The sequence below is a fragment of the Salmo trutta genome, chromosome 7, assembly GCF_901001165.1.
Source record: "Salmo trutta chromosome 7, fSalTru1.1, whole genome shotgun sequence".
NCBI classification, from domain to species: domain Eukaryota; kingdom Metazoa; phylum Chordata; class Actinopteri; order Salmoniformes; family Salmonidae; genus Salmo; species Salmo trutta.
The window spans coordinates 33,940,693-33,963,819 of record NC_042963.1 but is presented as its reverse complement, the minus strand read 5'-3'; the positions used below and the strand labels follow the sequence as shown (position 1 = coordinate 33,963,819).

Sequence of the window (23,127 nt, the reverse complement as noted above, 5' to 3'; positions counted from 1 at the left end):
GAACCTTCCAGTGGGGTACAGAATCTGGGAGCTGCCTAGTAACTCTAAAGCCTGCAGGGAAGTGTGGGGGAGAGGGGATAGAAGAGGAAGCATGCCCCTACCGATTTATCTTGCCTCCGCTGGACATCATGCTGCCCTGGCAGCTCAGGGAGTTGGAGAGGACGGTGAAGGAGGTGCAAAGGCTAAAGGAGACTGTGGAACAGCTGAAGAGAGCCTGCATGGAGTGCAAGATGAGCCAGAGGGAGAGAGAGCGAGAGAGGCTGGGGGACAGAAAGAGGGAGCAGGTGAGATTGGGAGACAGAGAGAGGGAGAAAGAGGGGGAGAAGAAGTCAGAGAGACAAGGGGGCAGAGAAAGGAAGATGGAGAAGGACGGAGAGGGGGCAAGAAACAGGGAGAGAAAAATTGTGGAAGAGAGAGACGGAGTGGAAGAAAGGGCTATGGAGAATGAGAGAAATATTGTAGAGGAGAGAAAGAGAGAACGGGAGAAAGGGTGTGAGAGCGAATGGGAGGAAAACAGGGAATGGGAGATAGAGAGGGAGAGACAAATAGAATATGAGACTAAGAGAGAGGAAGAGGAGGAAAGGGAGACAGAGATGGAGAAAGAGAGCATTTTAGAAGGGGAGAGGGGGAGAGGGGGTGAGATAGACAGGGGGAGTGAAAATGAAAGAGAGAGGTTATGGGAAACAAAGATGCAAACTGAGAAGGAGAGTCAGGGGGATAAGGTAAGGAAGAAGGCGCTGGAGACTGAGAGAAAGCGTGAGGGGGATAGAGAGAGAGAGGAGGAGAGAGGGAGGGGAAATAGAGAAGAGATCCAGGAGAAGGAAGAACAACAGGTGGTGATAGAGAGGGAGAGTGAGGGGAAGATAGACAAGGAGAGGCAGAGTCAACATCCTTGGCAAGGGAAGGAGATAAAGAATGAGAAAAAGAAAGAGAGTGATCAAGAAGAGAAACAGAGTGATCAAGAAGAGACCGGGAAGAAGATAGAGAAAGAGGTAGAAAAAACTGTCCAAAGTGTGCAGAGAGACGGCATAGGGCCGGTGATGACAGATGATCAGGACACGACCTCACCTAGCCCAAGCACTGGTTTAAAACATGACTCTATCCCCAGACCTGACTCCTCAGGACCAGATCAAACATCAAACTCCATCCCTAGACCTGCCACCAATCCCAGCCCAGGATCTAGCTCAGACACCAGCCGTGGATATATTTCAAGTCCTTCCTCCAGCTCAACCTCTAGCCCCAGATCTTCCTCCATCTCCAGCACAAGGACAAGCTCCAGTCAAAGGACCATCTCCTCTTTACCTCGCCAGGGAGCCACCAGGTCTGACCCCATCACAAACCCAAGTTCAGGCACCAGCTATAGGACTGCCAGAACCAGCCCAAGTATCACAACAAGCACAAACCAAACAACCACCAGCTCATCAAAAAGGACTACTAGCCCAAAAAACAGACCTGTCCAGAAGCACAAGCCCAACCAAGCTAAACAGGCCATCAGACCCAGACTTAAGCCCAGACCACCCAGCCCGACTAGCTCCTCCAGTTCAACGACCAGCTTCACTAGCCTCAGCTCATGGACCACCACCACCAGCTCCAGCCCTGCATGGACAAGGACAAAAACAACAACAGGACTCAGCACTAAACCTAAACCTAAACTAAAACCTAAACCAGGCCAAAAGCCTATTCCAGGCCTAAGACCTAAACCTGGACCAAAACAAAGGCCTGTCCTAAAGCCCAGCCCGCCCAGCCCGCCCAGCCCACCCAGCTCAACATCAACCACTACTTGTAGCCTTAGCCCTGCAATCAGCTTTACAAGACCCAGTCTACAGTCCACTAAGACAAGTACCAGCCAAATCAGCACCATGTCGGGACACTCTTCAGCCACCACCACTAGTCCTAGCTCAAAGATTACCAGCCCAAGCTACAGGACCACTAGTTCCAGCCCTGTGGCCAGCAGTAGCAGTAGCTCAACTCCAGAAACTACAACCACCGCTAGACCTAGCCCAAGGACCACCAGTCCAAGCTCCAGAATTGGGTCCCGGTGGACCCCCAGACCTGGCCTAAAGCCAAAACCAGGCACAAGGCCTATTCCAGGCCCCAGACCCAAACCTGGACCAAAACCAAAGCCTGTCCTGAAGCTCAGATCATCAAGTCCAACTGGCTCCTCCAGCACCATTCCAGAGGCCAATCCCAGAACTGGTTCTCCTCCAGCCACCACCATTAACCTTAGCCCACAGACCATCAGTTCAAGCATCCAGGCCAGCTCTTCCAGCTCAAGTTCAACTCCAGAAACAACAACCACCACAAGCCCCAGCCCAAGGACTGGCTTCACTTCTCTCAGCTCAAGGTCCACTAGTACCAGCTCCAGCCCTGAGACGACATCTGTCCAAAACCCTGAACCCAACACAACAACTACCAGACCTTGGATTAAGCCCAGACCTGGCCTACAGCCCAGACCTGACCTACAGCCCAAACCAGGCCCAAAGCCTACTCCAGGCTTAAGGACTAAACCTGGACCACAATCAAAGCCCATCTTAAAGCCCAGACCACCCAGCCCAACCAGCTTCAATCCAAAGACCAGTAACATAACTGGTACAACTTTAACCCCCACCACTAGCCTCAGCCCTGGGATCAGAAGCCACAGTCGACAGACCATGACGACAAGCCAAAGTAGCACCACACCGGGCCACTCTCCAGGCACCACCCCAAAGATAACTAACCCAAGTTACAAGACCACTAGTTCCAGCCCTGGGGCCAACCTCAGCAGTAGCAGTACCCCAACTCCAGGAAATACTACCTCCGCTAGACCTAGCTCAAGGATCACCCATCCAAGCTCCAGAATTGGGTCCTGGTGGACTCGCAGACCCAGCTTAAAGCCCAAACCAGGCACAATAACTATTCCAGGACCCAGACCCAAACCTGGACCAAAGCTCAAACCTGCCTTTAAGCCCAGACCACCCAGTCCAACCAGCTCCTCCAGACCTGGCTCAACTCCAGACACCAAAACTAGCCTCACCCCAAAGACCACCAGTCCAAGCTCCAGGACTACCAGCTCCAGCACAGGGATTAGCTTTACCCCCAGTCCAGGCAGTCTCAGCAGAACCAAACCAAGTCAATCTCCTGCAACCACCACTAGCTCTAGCTCAAAGATCACCAGTTCAAGGATCTGGACAGGCTCTTTCAGCTTAAGCATCATCACACTAAACCAAACCAAAACCACCACTAGCCCCAGCTCAATGACCAGCTTCACTAGCCTCAGCTCAAGGACCCCCAGTACCAGCATCAGTCCAGAGACAAATTCTGCACAACATCCTGAACCCAGCTCAACAAACCCCAGACTTAGCATTAAGCCCAAACCTGGCCTAAAACCCAAACCAGACCAAAAGCCCAAGCCAGGCCCAAGGCCTATTCCAGGTCCAAGACATAAACCTGGACCAAAACTTAAACCTGTCCTGAAGCCCAGAACTGCTCCAAAGCCCTGGCCTAAAACCACCACCCAAGGTCAAAGGACCACTTCCCCCACACCTAGCCCCAAGATATCTAGTACCTCAAGCCAAAGGACCATGACCGACCCCAGCCCACAAATGACCGCAAGCCCTGGCTCAAGAACTACAAGACCTAACCAACAAACTACCCTCAGCTCTAGCTCAAAAAACATCTTTAACACTAGCCGGAAAACAACCACTAGCCCTGGCACAATTACCACTACTATTGCCAGTCTAAAATGTAAGACCAGCTCAAACCAACAGACTAGCATAAACCCTAGCCCCAAAACTTCTACTACTAAACCCATCCCATTGGCCAACTCTGACCGTAGTCCAACTACCACCAACCCTGAGTCCTCTACCCCCTGCCCCATACCTGAGTCTTCCACCCCCAGTGTGAGAGAACTTCGTGTGAAGACCAGCCGGGTATCTGCTAGTCTGAATGGCACAAAGGACACAAGTGGAGGGCCAAAGGTTTTACAAGGAGGGCACCCAAAGGTCCTGCTCACGGAGAAGGACCAGGTAGGCAGCAAGACTGACAGAACAGGGAACCAGCCTCAAAACCCTGCACTGATTTCACCAGGAGGTAAGAGAAATCAATTTTACTTTACCTGCTATTGTCTGCTATTTAAATGGATTATGATAATTACATTGCAGTTGATGAATACAAACAGTTTAGTTTGAAATTAACGTTGATTCATGTGGACTCTTCCTGTAAAAATACAAATAAACTGAAAGTCAATCTTTCTTAAGGGTTCACTGAATCAAGCCATATCAAGCCATATTATGTACTGTTTGTTACCAGGTAGGCTATAGTAGGTACCAAATGTGCTGACATTCATAGTAAGATAAAAAAAAATTGTAAACTTTATAGAATCCTGCTATACAGATATGGCGATTAAAAATTCAGAATACTGTCTACGAAAACCCTATTGCTATCCTCAGTGATTAAGATAAATTATAAACTTCTATTGACACTCATTGCAAAGGTATTCAATACCTTTTGAACAACAAGGGCTGTTAAATATGATTGGTGTTTTCCTTGTTTACCATTTTGTTTTTCCTACTCCTGGTTGACCCTTCAAAGACCAGTGAAAACATAAAACAAAAGTATACACATCACACACATGGTTATGGGCTTTAAAAAAATAAGACACCTGTACCATGTCAGATATAGAGTTGAAATGTATTACATTTTGAGTTTGCATTCCAATATTACACTGCATATACATCACAGAAGACTGAAATATAACAAAGCTTTTTGACATAGAAACACAGCATTTTTGTCTGTTTAAAAAAAAATATTAATAACATTCCACCCATGAGGCCAAATCGGGCACGTTCGGTCATTGACTGCAGGAAATGACCGAACGTAGGCCTACAGAAAGGCCTACAGTAAGAAAGGCCTACAGTAAGAACATTTGTGTTTGTGTTACGCGCCAAAGCACCTTTTTTTCAGAAAGGATGACAGACTACTCTAATCTTGTTTTCTCATTCCACTATCCTTCCACTCAACAGTTACCATGGCACCCAGAGACTGCTCTGACCACATGGCCAAGGGGGAGAGGAACAGTGGGGTCTACCAAGTGACCCCTGACCCTAAGAATGTAACCATCGCAGTGTTCTGTGACATGGAGTCTCATGACGGAGGGTGGACCGTCATTCAGCTCCGTCAGGACGGCAGTGTGAACTTCAACAGGACATGGGCTGAATACCGGACGGGCTTCGGTAACATGAGGGCTGGGGAGTTCTGGCTGGGCAATGACCACATCCACCTCCTGACCCGACACAGGGAGATGGTCCTCAGGGCGGAGCTGGAAGACTTTAACAGAGTGAGGGAGTATGCAGAGTACAGGCTCTTCCGTGTGGCTGGCGAACGGCTGCGGTACCGCCTGTCTGTGGGTGGGTACTCGGGCACGGCGGGAGATGCACTTCAATTCAGCAAGAGTTACAACCACAACAACAGGTTCTTTACGACTCCTGACAGGGACTATGACCGCTACCCTTCAGGGAACTGTGGGGCCTACTACGACTCAGGCTGGTGGTTTGATGCCTGCATGGCTGCCAATCTCAACGGGAGATATTATGTGGGAAAGTACAAAGGGGTGAGGAACGGGATCTACTGGGGTACGTGGCATAATATATCTACAGAGTACTACCCAACAAATGACAGACAATCTTTCAAGACTGTCAGAATGATGATCAGGCCGAGAGGCTATGCAAAGTGAGCTAGATGGCTGGCTCTTCGTTTGGCGTACTCAGCTGTTGCAATTGTCAAACAGGGGGTCTGGGAAACCCTATAAGGCCTCAGCAATTTTTCAATGGGTCCGTGACAAAAACAGGAAAAATATGTATTTTTTGAGGAGGAGCACTGTTTATTAATGTGCAAATGCAGACATTCAGATTGTACTGCTGTTTAATATTTTGGGTGTTTATAGTGGCTGTTGTTTAACAAGCAGTTTGAATATATTGTATCTTATTTACTCTTTGAAATATTATAGTGGGTCAACCCCTACATCTTCTTGATTTCTTCACACAGTTTTTTTTTCAATCGCTTTGGTGCTATTTTCTCAAGTATGTGGTACATTTTCTAAAATCTTAGAACAAAACTCCAAACTGCTAACACATATAACACAGCAAGTATTTTATTCAAAACCTTTTACTGTGCATTCATTTTGTTTGGAGACATATTTCACCACACAACCATTGATCGAAAATATAAGTTTACAGTGAAATACCATGATAACATTGATTTAATCACCAAAACACAACATAATGATATCTGCTCAATTTAGTGGTTTTAACAACCAGTTAATTAAATAGCAAAATATGCAAGATACATGGTCCAAAATTGCCCTTTGAATGTAATATTCATTACACTGTTTTAGCATTAGGTAATACACTTGCACTACCCATCACAATTGACAAAAAATCTAATTTCCATCCTTTCTATCCAATGTGTGATCAACTTTCAAAATCATTGATGCAAAAAATTAATATATTGTTCAGATACAATTACAACATAAACTCAGCAAAAAAAGAAACGTCCCTTTTTCACGACCCTGTTTTTTAAACATAATTAAAAATCCAAATAACTTCACAGATCTTCATTGTAAAGGCTTTAAACACAGTTTCCCATGCTTGTTCAATGAACCATAAACAATTAATGAACATGCACCTGTGGAACGGTCGTTAAGACACAAACAGACGGTAGGTAATTAAGGTCACAGTTATGAAAACTTAGGACACTAAAGAGGCCTTTCTACTGACTCTGAAAAACACCAAATGAAAGATTCCCAGGGTATTGCTCCTCTGTGTGAACGTGCCTTAGGCATGCTGCAAGGAGGCCTGAGGACTGCAGATGTGGCCAGGGCAATAAATTGCAATATCCGTACTGTGAGACGCCTAAAACAGCACTACAGGGAAACAGGATGGACAGCTGATCGTCCTCGCAGTGGCAGACCACGTGTAACAACACCTGCACAGGATCGGTACATCCGAACATCACACCTGCGGGACAGGTACAGAATGGCAAAAACAACTTTCCGAGTTCCACCAGGAATGCACAATCCCTCCATCAGTGCTCAGAGAGGCTGGACTGAGGGCTTGTAGGCCTGTTGTAAGGCAGGTCCTCACCAGACATCACCGGCAACAACGTCGCCTATGGGCACTAACCCACCGTCGCTGGACCAGACAGGACTGGCAAAAAGTGCTCTTCACTGACGAGTTGCGGTTTTGTCTCACCAGGGGTGATGGTCGGATTCGCGTTTATCGTTGAAGGAATGAGCGTTACACCGAGGCCTGTACTCTGGAGCGGGATTGATTTGGAGGTGGAGGGTCCATCATGGTCTGGGGCAGTGTGTCACAGCATCATCGGACTGAGCTTGTTGTCATTGCAGGGAATCTCAACGCTGTGCGTTACAGGGAAGACATCTTCCTCCCTCATGTGGTACCCTTCCTGCAGGCTCATCCTGACATGCCCTCCAGCATGACAATGCCACCAGCCATACTGCTCATTCTGTGCATGATTTCCTGCAAGACAGGAATGTCAGTGTTCTACCATGGCCAGCGAAGAGCCCGGATCTCAATCCCATTGAGCACGTCTGGGACCTGTTGGATCGGAGGTTGAGGGCTAGGGCCATTCCCCCCAAAAATGTCCGGGAACTTGCAGGTGCCTTGGTGTAAGAGTGGGTTAACATCTCAAAGGAAGAACGGGCAAGTATGGTACAGTCCATAAGGAAGAGATGCACTGCAGTACTTCATGCAGCTGGTGGCCACACCAGATACTGACTGTTACTTTTGATTTTGACCCCCCCTTTGTTCAGGGATACATTATTCAATTTCTGTTAGTCACATGTCTGTGGAACTTGTTCAGTTTATGTCTCAGTTGTTGAATCTTAAGTTCATACAAATATTTACACATGTTAAGTTTGCTGAAAATAAACACAGTTGACAGTGAGAGGACGTTTCTTTTTTTGCCGAGTTTAGGTGTACTGTAATCAAATTAAACAAATGAAATTAATGAAATAAACATAACATTTAACATGGACTAGTTTGCATCAAGGATGTCTTGAACATTTGGCCAAAGGTTCTCATTGAAATTCCAGTAAATGTCGTCATTGTTAATCCACATGGGGAAAAACCTTTTGGGATGGTGAAAATAAGCCTGACATACACTACCGGTCAAAAGTTTTAGGACACCTACTCATTCCAGGGTTTTTCTTTATTTTACAATTTTCTACATTGTAGAGTAATAGTAAAGACATCAAAACTATGAAATAACACATATGGAATCATGTAGTAACCAAAAAAGTGTTAACCTGTTTGGGATAGGGGGCAGTATTTTCACGGCCGATAAAAAAACGTACCCGATTTAATCTGGTTACTACTCCTGCCCAGAAACTAGAATATGCATATACTTAGTAGATTTGGATAGAAAACACTCTAAAGTTTCTAAAACTGTTTGAATGGTGTCTGTGAGTATAACAGAACTCATATGGCAGGCCAAAACCTGAGAAGATTCCATACAGGAAGTACCCTGTTGGACAATTTGTTCTCCTTCTGTGGCATCTCTATCGAAAATACAGCATCTGTGCTGTTACGTGACATTTTCTAAGGCTTCCATTGGCTCTCAGAAGGCGCCAGAAAGTGTAATGGGGTGTCTGCAGTCTCTGTGCGAAAAAAAGCAGGTGTTTTTGTGAGTGGTCAGGCAGGGAACAGTGACACTGGAGCTGCGCGAATGAATACAACGTCGCCCGGTTGGAATATTATCGCTATTTTATGAGAAAAATAGCATAAAAATTGATTTTAACCAAACAGCGTTTGACATGCTTCTAAGTACGGTAATGGAATATTTAGATTTTTTTTGTCACGAAATGCGCTCGCGCGTCACCGTTCGGATTGTGACCTGAACGCACAAACAAAACGGAGGTATTTGAATATAACTATGGATTATTTGGAACCAAAACAACATTTGTTGTTGAAGTAGAAGTCCTGGGAGTGCATTCTCACGAAGAACAGCAAAGGTAATCCAATTTTTCTTATAGTAAATCTGAGTTTGGTGAGGGCCAAACTTGGTGGGTGTCAAATTAGCTAGCCATGATGGCCGGGCTATGTACTCAGAATATTGCAAAATGTGCTTTCGCCGAAAAGCTATTTTATAATCTGACACCGCGATTGCATAAAGGAGTTCTGTATCTATAATTCTTAAAATAATTGTTATGTTTTTTGTGAACGTTTATCGTGAGTAATTTAGTAAATTCATCGGAAGTTTTCGGTATGTTTGCTAGTTCTGAATGTCACATGCTAATGTAAAAAGCTGTTTTTTGATATAAATATGAACTTGATTGAACAAAGTATGCATCTTTGTATAACATAATGTCCTAGGAGTGTCATCTGATGAAGATCATCAAAGGTTAGTGCTGCATTTAGCTGTGGTTTTGGTTTTTGTGACATATATGCTTGCTTGGAAAATGGCTGTGTGATTATTTTTGGCAGGGTACTCTCCTGACATAATCTAATGTTTGGCTTTCGCTGTAAAGCCTTTTTGAAATCGGACAATGTGGTTAGATTAATGAGAGTCTTGTCTTTAAAATGGTGTAAAAATAGTGATATGTTTGAGAAATTGAAGTTATAGCATTTTTTAGGTATTTGTATTTCGCGCAACGCTCTACCATTGGATATTAGTGAGGCGTTCCGCTAGCTCATCATGTAGTAACCAAAAAAGTGTTAAACAAATCAAAATATATTTTATATTTGAGATTCTTCAAATAGCCACCCTTTGCCTTGATGACAGCTTTGCACACTCTTGGCATTCTTTCAACCAGCTTCATGAGGTAGTCACCTGGAATGCATTTAAATTAACAGCTGTGCCTTCGTAAAAGTTAATTTGTGGAATTTCTTTCCTTCTTAATGCGTTTGAGCCAATCAGTTGTGTTGTGACAAGGTAGGGGGGTATACAGAAGATATCCCTATTTGGTAAAAGACCAAGTCCATATTATGTCAAGAACAACTCAAATAAGCAAAGAGAAACAACAGTCCATCATTACTTTAAGACATGAAGGTCAGTCAATACGGAAAAATGTCAAGAGCTTTTAAAGTTTCTTCCAGTGCAGTCGCAAAAACCATCAAGCGCTAAGATGAAACTGGCTCTCATGAGGACCACCACAAGAATGGAAGACCCAGAGTTATCTCTGCTGCAGAGGATACGTTCATTAGAGTTACCAGCCTCAGATATTGCAGCCCAAATAAATGCTTCACAGAGTTCAAGTAACAGACACATCTCAACATCAACTGTTCAGAGGAGACTGTGAATCAGGCCTTCATGGTTGAATTGCTGCAAAGAAACCTCTACTAAAGGACACCAATAAGAAGAAGAGACTTGCTTGGTCCAAGAAACACGAGCAATGGATATTAGACCGGTGGAAATTTGTCCTTTGGTCTGGAGTCCAATTTGTAGATTTTTGGTTGCAACCGCCATGTCTTTGTGAGACGCGGTGTGGGTGAACGAAGGATCTCCGCATGTGTATTTCCCACTGTAAAGCATGGAGGAGGAGGTGTTATGGTGTAGGAGTGCTTTGCTGGTGATACTGTCTGTGATGTATTTAGAACTCAAGGCACACTTGACCAGCATGGCTACCACAGCATTCTGCAGCGATACGCCATCCCATCTGGTTTGGGCTTAGTGGGACTATCATTTGTTTTTCAACAGGACAATGACACAACACACCTCCAGGCTGTGTAAGGGCTATTTGACCAAGAAGGAGAGTGTTGTAGTGCTGCATCAGATGACCTGGTCTGCACAATCCCCTGACCACAATCAAATTGAGATGGTATGGGATGAGTTGGACTGCAGAGTGAAGGAAAAACAGCCAACAAGTGCTCAGCATATGTGGGAACTCCTTCAAGACTGTTGGAAAGGCATTCCAAGTGAAGCTTGTTGAGAGTGTGCAAAGCTGTCATCGAGGCAAAGGGTGGCTATTTGAAAAATCTAAAATCTCCAATATATTTGGATTGTTTAACACTTTTCTGGTTACTACATGAGTCCATATGTGTTATTTCATAGTTTTGATGTCTTCACTATTATTCTACTATGTAGAAAATAGTAAAAATAAAGAAAAACCCTTGAATAGATGTTTTAAAACTTTTGAACGGTAGCGTAGGTCTGGATTGATGTCAATGCATGCCTTTTCCATGGCATGGAGGAGGGTGGCACACTCATGGGGAAGGTGATCATACACCTTCCTCCTGTATTGTAATCATATATTGTATTTTACTGTATTGTAATCACTTTCAATAAAAACGTCTGCTACGTAAATGGCATATATTACTGAATTACAGTACTGTATTGGCCAATGCAATTTTAGTAAAGCAGTGTGAAACCCCCCCACAAAAAGACCCCAGCGATTTTGGATACATGTACTGTATAGGGGAATTTATTACATACAGCACATAAAGTGAAGTAAAATCATAATAGTTATCATCATAATAGTACATTACAGTATATCATATCATTACAGTATATATCATAAACATACATTTCCATTATGTAGTTCTCAAAATCTGTTGTAGACAAACCAGTGTAAAACCTATCGGTTTACCAAACGGTTAAGTGATTATCAATTAAGAGCAGTCGGATTGAGTAATAGTAATATGTATTTCATAAAATGAGAAGGCAATCATATCAAAAGTAATGTGAGCATTGCATTATGAAAAGCAATTACTTTATATGAACATGTATTGCAATATGTAACATGTATTACTAGATTAAACATTGATTAAGTTGACAAAATTATTTTGTGTGTTGTACTTAGGGAATTGAAAATGTGCTTAGAGCTTTGAAACAACGGCCTTTTTAATTATCTGTTTTGACATTTGTACTAAGCGTTGTGAAAATGTACCACATACTTGTGAAAATTGCACGAAAGGGATTGAAAAAAAAAGAATATCAGTGGGCCTTGGAAAAGCCTGCTCTGTTGGTACAATACTGCCACATAGTGTTCTGAAACGAAACACCACTTTTTTATGGATTAAAATGGAACAATTTTAATCTGTGGAAAAGATGTTTAGAGTTCCTGAAGTAATATATTACAAGATACCTTATTATCTATGGTATGTAAGGTTACTGTGTGAAAGTATTGTTGGAAAGCGGTTTCGTAGAAGTCTTTCGCCTGTGACGAGAAAGAAAAATACTCAGAGGGTGGTCCTGTATGGCTCAGTTGTTAAAGAATGGCGCTTGCACTGCCAGGGTTGTGGGTTAGATTCCCGGGACCACATAAAATGTATGCACGCATTGCTGTAACTCGCTTTGGATAAAGGTCACTGCTAAAAGGCATATATTATTGTAATGAAAAGATGTAGAAAGACTTCTTTATTGTACTGGAATGATTGATGATTGTTGTAATGTTTTTTTTATTCTCTGTGATTTTTACGGGAAAAAATGTAATGCGGTCAAAAAACATATCTTAATTTCTTTTTTTGATGTGTTCAGTCTCTTGACTTTCTATACAAACATGTTTGAACTAAGCCCAGGAAATGAAGTATACCTATTACTCTTCTGATTCAAATACCCATATTATACAGCGCCGATTTTAGCGTGTACATCTTGGTGGGGCAAAAAAAGAAAATGTGAGGTGCATGCCAGCAAAGCTACACTACACAACACTAAACAATACATTAATTGCACTATAACGGTGACAAACGGTGCCCACAAACTGTTAGGGCCTACATAAAGCTGTCCCAACAGCAGTCCCAACACCTTACCACTGCTACAGCTGGCTATCAGCGGAGCCTTGTCTGGCAGCTAAACAATTCATTCAGCCTCATTTACTGCCTTTTACAAAAACATAGCTGATATGGCTGACTTGCTTAAACAAATGTGGTTTCTACTGACAATTGAGATGTGCAAACTATGGCATAAGGGGACGACAAGTGGATAAGAGGCAATCTGTAATTTCAATTAAGACATTAATGAGCGAGCTAGGATGGACGTAGTCAATAGAACTATTTGTTCAGCACTTTTGAAATGTACAGTGACAGAATTCAGAACATGGGCCGTTCTTACAGTGTTCTCCCTGTACACCAAGTCAGAACCATAGGATAAATAAAGGAGTCATATAAGCAGCCAATGAAAGCTCTTACAATACTCGATGATTACATTTCTCAAAAACAGGTTACAGGCTACATGTGCATCACCAAGTCAGAACAGTAGGCGAAATTAAGAGGTGAAAATAGACCAAATTATTATGGTGAGGCACATGGACTACTAACAGTTTACTACACAACATACACTTAGTATTACTTTCTTAGCTACAGTATACATATCTCCCTGGCATATTACATCATTTATGCAGCAGCATACAAGACATTGTTGGACTCACATTTTTGGACTCACCTTGTTGTGCTGTGCTCACTTGAACAGGAATTCTGTGAATTCTGTCATCAAGCTTTGTCATCAAAGTCTGGCATTCTCTGGATTTATGGTGCTTTCAAGACTGGGAACTTGAAAGCACCAAAAAAAGGTTGAATCATGATGATGTCAGTGATCTTCAGGTCCTAGCTCTAGAAAAAGGCAGAGTTCCCGATTTACAATTCCAAGTTGGATGAAAGTTCAAAACATATTTTCCCAGTCATAGCTAATTTTTCCCGATTTCCCAGTTGTCTTGAACTCACTAAAGCCCGATTTTGCAGTTCCGAATTAACAGTTGTTTTGAGTGCAGCACAAATCATGCTTCATTGACAGCATGGCCAATGTTGAATGTTTATCATTTTAAACTCGGAAATGAGACCCTTAATCTTAGACATGGGACCACACAGCCACTCCACTGAATAGCAGACTAATGATTGCTTTGCAATGCTTGCAGTTAGCCACGGATTCCTCCCAAACCATTCATTGTTGAATTTGCGATTTCCAACTTGTTGTGTAATGGCCGATGAGCATTGATACGTTTTCTCTGTAATTTCTCTTCATTATGACAAGGATTAAAAAGGATTTGCCAGTAGATTGTCTACTTTATTCATGATGATGACTGCTAGCTAAGATTTTCAGTCCAATCAAAGCTACTGTAGATATACCGTGATTTGACTTCATTTTATTTCTGGCCAATGACCTTGAGCCTTCTTGGATGGGCACTTCTAATGTAACTCTAGCACCCAAGGGGCTAGAATTTTTTTGCTTTACCCTTAGACTTGGCGGTGACGTTGTGTCCCCATGAGTGACAGAACACTGAGCCAATCACGGTGCAACGCTCCATATTTTCTGCTGGCTTGCCCCACCACCATAGAAAGCACTGAGCTATGCTGAAACACCTGCATTTTGGAGTTGCCTTACTCAAGAAAACAAAAAAAGAGACCATGTTTGTATGCGGCTCAATTATATATATATATATATATATATATATATATATATATATATATATATATATATTTTTTTTTTTACATTGTTTGCAAACTGATATGTATTAATGCCAAAATAACATGCAAAACAGGCAAGCTATAAATGTGGGGTTCAGAGCCCCAGCTGCCCTGAATGACGGGTCGCCCCTGCTACTATATATACTTCTCTAAACACTATCACACTATCCAAATGTGTCTCCTCTGTGTGAGAAGCCAAACCGTCTCTACCAAGAGGTCTGGCTGCACCGCATAATCATAGTCCCAAATCCCGCTATTCCCTCTCAATCACAACATTGGTGGCAGCAGTGGGATAATATCTCAGGTCTTCTTTGTTCGAAGTCTTAATTTGGAACTAAGTTAACATTTACACAAACTGAAAAGTGAGAGTCTTAGGGCAATGAGTCTGCAGTAACAAACAGGTAAATGAGCATCTGGATGGCAATGTTCACGCCATCCTTCAATTATCTGGGACTACATTTCCAAACACCCTTACGTCAGAGATATTTTAGCGAGCATCCTGGCCCGTTGACTAGATGTTTTTCATAGGACAAGGGCGTATTCATTAGCCAATTCTGTTTCAAAACGTTATTTAAACGGAAGCATACTGAACGAAACTGGGAGGGACTTACATGAATGTGTCCAAAAGAAACGTGCAACTGTTTGGACTAATGATTACACCCCAGGGATAGAAGATGACCTAATAAAGGAGTTGGAACCTTTTACAGTCCGTGGTTGGAACCTGTCCTTGACCAAAATAATCTTGTCTTTCCGCAGGACGTGGAGCGCAACAAATGGTTTCTAATTTCCACTCAACTCCACAGTAAGCACCCCTCGTGCGATGTTTATGTTCAGGACTGTTTATGGTCGGTGACCATGATGTTTTGTTGTTCTGCGAACCAACGTGTTGGTCTCGGACTTTTACGTTGGTGGTCCCTGGCAGCATGTCCAAATAACCTCCATGACTCTTCCTTGCTGATTCAGAAGGTGTTCTTGACCTCTCCCTGCGCTTCAACCACGAAAGAGGTGAATAAGCCCTTGAAGCAGTGGACTCTAGTTGTTAACCCCTTTAGCAAAGTGCGGGTTCAGCGCCAATGTAACATCTCCATACGACGTCTAGACCCGCACGCTTTTCCCGAGGTGAACCAAGCCTTCATCACCATTCACGGTACCAGGGCAGATCAGGGCGTCAAACTAGACAACTTTCAGGTGCTCTACGATGACCAAAACAAGGAACTGTTTATCATGTCCGAGAAAGTCAACAGCAACATGACAGTTGAGCTGACCACTCCCATTAAAAGTGGTGAGTGTTTTGGTTTGTGATGTTCAATCATGAGTTTAGGGCCACTGTCTGCATCATGCATCAAAGTAGGCCAATCAGAGAATAGCTCTTAGTTGTACTAACTGTACTAGGATCAGACTGTCAGCTGATGCTCATAATTACATAATTGATCTGATGACCCGTAACCAAGCACTTCCCCTCCCTCTTATAAAACCAGCGATCAGATAGATATCACGTCCTACTCTCTCTCTCTCTGTGTGTGTGTGTGTGTGTGTGTGTGTGTGTGTGTGTGTGTGTGTGTGTGTGTGTGTGTGTGTGTGTCAGTCAGACGTTTACATCACCACTCAAGGAGAGGGCAATGTGCGTGTCAAGAAGATGGAGTGTGAGACCTGAAGGGTGAAGACAGAGAGTGGAAACTGTGTGCTGCACGCAGTCAAAGTAAATATGAATGGGATTAAAGCTGTACTGTCAAGATAAATATGAATACGATTATAATGTGACTAAAACTACAGCCACGTCGTCTGTTATAATGCCGCAGCCCCTTCTCCCTCTGTGAATGCAAGTATAAGGAGGAGACAGCTGAGCATTAGAAATAATGATGGCCTCACCCAAAGTCAAATGGTTCTGGCTTCATGTAGCTTTCTGTGATGACATGCATTGCAAGCTTTAAACCCTTACATATATCCCAAGGCACTTATAGATGTGAACGGATTAGATACCAATAAATTCAAAGTTAGAAACTCCTAGCCTATCCGTGGGCAACATACACTACATGGTCAAAAGTATTTGGACATCTCATTCCAAAATCATGGGCATTAATATGGAGTTGTACCCCCCTTTGCTGCTATAACAGCCTCCACTCTTCTGTAAAGGTTTTCCATTAGATGTTGGAACATTGCTGCGGGGACTTGTTCCATTCAGCCACAAGAGCATTAGTGAGGTCGGGCACTGATATAGGGCGATTAGGCCTGGCTCGCAGTCGGCGTTCCAATTCATCCCAAAGGTATTCAATGGGGTTAAGGTCAGAGCTCTGTGCAGGCCAGTCCAGTTTTTCCATACTGATCTCAACAAACGATGGTGATCTTCGGCTTGTGTGCGGCTGCTCGGCCATGGAAATCCATTTCATGAAGCACCCGACAAAGTTATTGTGTTGACCTTGCTTCCAGAGGCAGTTTGGAACTCGGTAGTGAATGTTGCAAACAAGGACAGATGATTTTTACGTACTTCAGCACTCAACAGTCCCGTTCTGTGAGCTTGTGTGGCCTACCACTTCGCGTCTGAGCTGTTGTTGCTCCTAGATGTTTCCACTTCACAATAACAGCACTTACAGTTGACTGGGGCAGCTCTAGCAGGGCAGAATTTAGATGAAGTGACTTGTTGGACAACCTATGACGGTTCCACGTTGTAAGTCACATAGCTCTTCAGGAAGGCCATTCTACTGCCAGTGTTTGTCTAAGGAGATTGCATGGCGGTGTGCTCAATTTTATACACCTGTCAGCAACGGGTGTGGCTAAAATAGCCGAATCCACAAATTTGAAGGGGTGTCAACATTATTTTGTGTATATAGTGTACAGTTGAAGTCGTAAGTTAACATAAAACTCGTTTTAGCCAAATACATTTAAACTCAGTTTTCACAATTCCTGACATTTAATCCTAGTAAACATTCCCTGTCTTAGGTCAGTTACGATCACCACTTTTTTTTAACAATGTGAAATGTCAGAATAATAGTACAGAGAATTATTTATTTATTTCATCACATTCCTAGTGGGTCAGAAGTTTACATACACTCAATTAGTATTTGGTAGCATTGCCTTTAAATGTTTTACTTGGGTGAAATATTTCAGGTAGGCTTCCACAAGCTTCCCACAATAAGTTGGGTGAATTTTGGCCCATTCCTCCTGACAGAGCTGGTGTAACTGAGTCAGGTTTGTAGGCCTCCTTGCTTGCACACGCTTTTTCAGCTCTGCCCACAACTTTTCTCTAGGATTGAGGTCAGGGCTTTGTGATGGCCACTCCAATACCTTGACTTTGTTGTCCTTAAGCCATTTTGCCACAACTTTGGAAGTATGTTTTGGGTCATTGTCCATTTGGAAGACCATTTGCGACCAAGCTTTAACTTCCTGACTGATGTCTTGAGATGTAGCTTCAATATATCCACATAATTTTCCTTCCTCAAGATGGCATTTATTTTGTGAAGTGCACCAGTCACTCCTGCAGCAAAGCAACCCCACAACATGATGCTGCTACCCCCGTGCTTCACGGTTGGGATGGTGTTCTTCGGCTTGCAAGCATCCCCCTTTTCCTCTAAACATAATGGTCATTATGGCCAAACAGTTATATTTTTGTTTCATCAGACCAGAGGACATTTCTCCAAAAAGTACGATCTTTGTCCCCATGTGCAGTTGCAAACTGTAGTCTGGCTTTTTTATAGCGGTTTTGGAGCAGTGGCTTTTTCCTTGCTGAGTTGACTTTCAGGTTATGTCGATATAGGAGTCATTTTACTGTGGATATAGATACTTGTACCTGTTTCCTCCAGCATCTTCACAAGGTCCTTTGCTGTTGTTCTGGGATTGATTTGCACTTTTCTCACCAAAGTACGTTCATCTCTAGGAGACAGAACGCGTCTTCTTCCTGAGCGGTATGATGGCTGCATGGTCCCATGGTGTTTATACTTGCGTACTATTGTTTGTACAGATGAACGTGGTACCTTCAGGCGTTTGGAAATTGCTCCCACGGATGAACCAGACTTGTGGAGGTCTTGGCTGATTTCTTTTGATTTCACCATGATGTCAAGCAAAGAGACACTGAGTTTGAAGGTAGGTCTTGAAATACATCCACAGGTACACCTCCAATTGACTCAAATGATGTCAATTAGCCTATCAGAAGCTTCTAAAGCCATGACATAATTTTCTGGAATTTTCCAAGCTGTTAAAAGGCACAGTCAACTTAGTGTATGTGAACTTCTGACCCACTGGAATTGTGAAATAATCTGTCTGTAATCAATTGTTGGAAAAATTACTTGTGTCATGCACAAAGTAATGTCCTAACCGACTTGCCAAAACTATAGTTTGTCAACAAGAAATTTGTGGAGTGGTTGAAAAACAAGTTTTAATGACTCCAACCTAAGTGTATGTGAACTTCCCACTTCAACTGTACATGTGTATTAGATTACATTATTGTGATTTGTAGGCAGTGGATGTGAAGAAGATACTACTATGAATGTGTCGACAGAACGTGGCCCTCAGAAGGTGAAAGCCATCTATGCTGAGTCCACCTCCATATCGTCCTCTTGAGGTAGGATACAGCTGGGACACAAACACGGTGAGGAGGGTAGCAGTGCCCATGGTGGATGGTACATTTTAACATTGTGCAGTGACATAGCCTTTCTGAGACTTGAAACACTGTCATCGGGACCCAGTGACTTTTATGGGTCAATGGTTTACGGAATACGTTGTCTGGGTCAGTGGTTTACGGAATACGTTGTCATTGTGACATGGGTTCGAATCCACATAGCTACTGCCAAATACTGGCCAGCACTTTTAGTTAGGGCTCTGAGTTTTTCCTGTTTTCCTGACCACATGACATGGCCAGCAAAAGCCCTGGGCCCTATTTATCAGCTATAACTAAGGCTCAGAGTTTCTCCTGGTCAGGAACTACAATTATTCTGAGAAGAATAGATTTACAAGTGCCTTCAGAAAATATTCACACTGGATTAAATTGAGATTTTGTGTCACTGATCTACACACAATACCCTAAAATGTCAACGTTTACTTGTTTTTATAAATGTTTATAAATTAATGAAAAGCTGAAATGTCTTTAGTCAAGTACTCAACCCTTTTGTTATGGCAAGCCTAAATAAGTTCAGGAGTAAAAATGTGCTTAAGTCACATAATAAGTTGCATGGACCTCACTCTGTGTGCAATAATAGTGTTTAACATGATTTTTGAATGACTACCTCATCTCTGTACCCCACACATACAATTATCTGTAAAGTCACTCAGTCAAGCAGTGAATTTCAAATGCCGATTTAACCACAAAGACCAGGGAGATTTTCTAATGCCTCGCAAAGAAAGGCACCTATTGGTGATAGGTCATTACAAAGAGAAAGGCGTCCTTCCTAACTCAGTTGCTGGAGAGGAATGTGTCCTTCTTACATCCTGTCTACATACTGTACTACATCCTCAGGGACAAAAGGTATATACAGTGGGGTCCGAAATTATTAAAAAGCAGACATTGGATATCCCTTTGAGCATGGTGAAGTTATTAATTTCACTTTGGATGGTGTATCAATACACCTAGTCATAGTCACTACAAAGAGAAAGGCGTCCTTCCTAACTCAGTTGCTGGAGAGGAATGTGTCCTTCTTACATCCTGTCTACATACTGTACTACATCCTCAGGGACAAAAGGTATATACAGTGGGGTCCGAAATTATTGACACCCTTGATAAAGATGAGCAATAATGACTGTATAAAATAAATGATTCATACTGAGCTATATTGTATGCATAAAAAAATGGGGGAATTATTTTATAGTAATACAGTTGCTCAGAGAAAGAGATTTTGTTTAAGAAGTTATATATTTTTTATTCTCAAAGGTAGGGGTCAAAAAGATTCTTATAAATAAACAAAGTACGGTAGTCAAAAGTGTAGTACTTGGCCCCATATTCCTAGCGCACCATGACTACATGAAGCTTGTGAGTCTACAAACTTGTTGGTTGCATTTGAAGTTCATTTTGGTTCAGTTTCAGATTATTTTGTGCCCAATAGAAATGAATGATAAACAAAGTTACAGAGAGTCAAAGATCATACCCCCAAGACATGATAAACCCCTCACCATTACCAATTTAAAAAAAATATATTTTAAAATATATTTAACCTTTATTTAACTAGGCAAGTCAGTTAAGAACAAATTCTTATTTACAATGACAGCCTACACTGGCCAAACCCGGACGATGCTTGGTAAATTGTGCGCCGCCCTATGGGACTCCCAATCATGGCCAGTTGTGATACAGGCTGGAATCAAACCAGGGTGTCTGTAGTGAAGCCTCAAGCACTGAGATGCAGTGCCTTAGAATGCTGCGCCACTTGGGAGCCCGTACCAACAACAGGGGAGGTTAGAATCTATTGGGGGTATTATCTTTGACCCTCTAACTTTCTCCAGGCTGTATCACAAGCCCCCTTTACTGGCTCAAATAGCCGACCAATCAGCCTGTTACCAGCCCTTAGTAAACTTTAGGGAAAAAATGGTGTTTGACCAGATACAATGCTGTTTCACCTTAAACAAATTGACAACATAATTTCAGCATGCTTATAGGGAAGGACACTCAACAAGCACAGAACTTACACAAGTGAGTGATGATTGGCTGAGAGAAATTGATGATAAAATAATTGTGGGGGCTGACTTGTTAGACTTCAGTGCAGCTTTTGACATTATCGATCATAGTCTGCTGCTGGAAAAATGTATGTGTTATGGCTTTACACCCCCTGCTATAATGTGGATAAAGAGTTACTTGTCTAACAGAACACAGAGGGTGTTCTTTAATGGAAGCCTCTCAAATATAATCCAGTTAGAATCAGGAATTCCCCAGCATTTCGCTACACCCGCATTAACATCTGCTAACCATGTGTATGTGACAAATAAAATTTGATTTGGGTAGATGTTTAGGCTCCTTGCTTTTTTCAATTTTTACTAACGACATGCCACTAACTTTGAGTAAAGCCAGAGTGTCTACGTATGCGAATGACTCAACATTATACGTCAGCTACTACAGCGACTGAAATGACTGCAACACTCAACAAAGAGCTGCAGTTAGTTTCCGAGTGGGTGGCAAGGAATAAGTTAGCCCTAAATATTTCTAAAACTAAAAGCATTGAATTTGGAACAAAACACTCACTAAACCTTAAACCTCAACTAAATCTTGTAATAAATAATGTGAAAATTGAGCAAGATGAGATGACTAAACTGCTTGGAGGAACCCTAGATTGTAAACTGTCATGGTCAAAACATATTGATGCAGTAGTAGCTAAGATGGGGAGAAGTCTGTCTATAATAAAGCGATGCTCTACCTTCTTAACAGCACTATCAACAAGGCAGGTCCTACAGGCCCTAGTTTTGTCGCACCTTGACTACTGTTCAGTTGTGTGGTCAGGTGCCACAAAAAAGGACTTAGGAAAATTGCAGTTGGATCAGAACAGGGCAGCACGGCTGGCCCTTGGATGTATAGAGAGAGCTAATATTAATAATATGCATGTCAATCTCTCCTGGTTGAAAGTGGAGAAGAGATTGACTTCATCATTACTTTTATTTATGAGAGGTATTGACATGTTGAATGTACCGAGCTGTCTGTCTAAACTACTGGCACACAGCTTGGACACCCAGGAATACCCCACAAGACATGCCACAAGGTCTCTTCACCGTCCCCAAATCCAGAACAGACTATGGGAGGCACACAGTACTACATAGAGCCATGAATTCATGGAACTCAATTCCACATCAAGTAACTAATGCCAGCAGTAAAATTATATTTAAAAAAACAGATAAAAAAAACACCTTATTGAACAGCGGGGACAGTGAAGCAACACAAACATTGGCACACACACACACACACACACACACACGATAATATACTGTAACAAGCGTCGTTGTAGGTAGACCAAAATGCAGCGGGTATATTTATCATCTTCTTTTATTGAGGGAAAAACAAAACACTTACACAAAACAAATGACGAAAACAGTCCCGTAAGGTGCACAGACTAAACAGGAATCAACCACACACAAACACAAGTGAAAACACACACAACTAAATATGGCCTCCAATCAGAGATAACAACAAACAGCTGCCTCTGATTGGAGGTCATTGACAAAACTAACATAGACATAGAAAAACTAGAAAACCACATAGAAATAGTAAACATAGAACATAAACCCGAAACACACTAAACAAACACCCCCTGCCACGCCCTGACCAAACTACAATAACAAACAACCCCTTTTACTGGTCAGGACGTGACAGTACCCCCCCCCCCAAAGGTGCAGACCGCGGATGCACCGAAACACAAAAAAAACACAAAAATAACCCCAAACTTAAAGGGAGGGAAGGGAGGGTGGCCACCGTCAACGACGGCTCCCATGCTACACCCCCCTCCCCCCCCAATCCTCCAACTACGGAGGTGGCTCAGGCTCCGGCCTTAGTCCCCATTCTAATCTGCCCACCCCCGCTGAAGGCTCAGGGCTGTAGACCACTGCTGAATGCTCTGAGCTGAGGTGCGTCGCTGGAGACCTCGGGCTGAGGTGCGTCGCTGGAGACCTCGGGCTGAGGTGCGTCTCTGGAGACCTCGGGCTGAGGTGCGTCGCTGGAGACCTCGGGCTGAGGTGCGTCGCTGGAGACCTCGGGCTGAGGTGCGTCTCTGGAGACCTCGGGCTGAGGTGCGTCTCTGGAGACCTCGGGCTGAGGTGCGTCTCTGGAGACCTC

The 23,127-nt window shown here is 43.1% G+C and overlaps 1 protein-coding gene across 1 annotated transcript; it reads left to right on the top strand.

Annotated features, from left to right (window-relative positions):
* The first annotated feature begins 1,763 nt into the window (after positions 1–1,763).
* On the top strand, positions 1,764–6,016 carry LOC115197283 (mucin-2-like). The gene is made up of 2 exons (XM_029758667.1): positions 1,764–4,068; positions 5,001–6,016. Exons 1-2 carry the CDS (start codon positions 1,860–1,862, stop codon positions 5,708–5,710), a joined length of 2,919 nt encoding a protein of 972 aa, XP_029614527.1. The 5' UTR covers positions 1,764–1,859; the 3' UTR covers positions 5,711–6,016.
* Positions 6,017–23,127: the final 17,111 nt, after the last annotated feature.

Coding starts and splice junctions, on each gene's coding strand:
- LOC115197283 (XM_029758667.1), top strand. CDS start 1,860: ATGTCGGGACACTCTTCAGCCACCACCACTAGTCCTAGCTCAAAGATT. Junction 4,069..5,000: donor TGCACTGATTTCACCAGGAG/GTAAGAGAAATC, acceptor TCCACTCAACAG/TTACCATGGCACCCAGAGAC.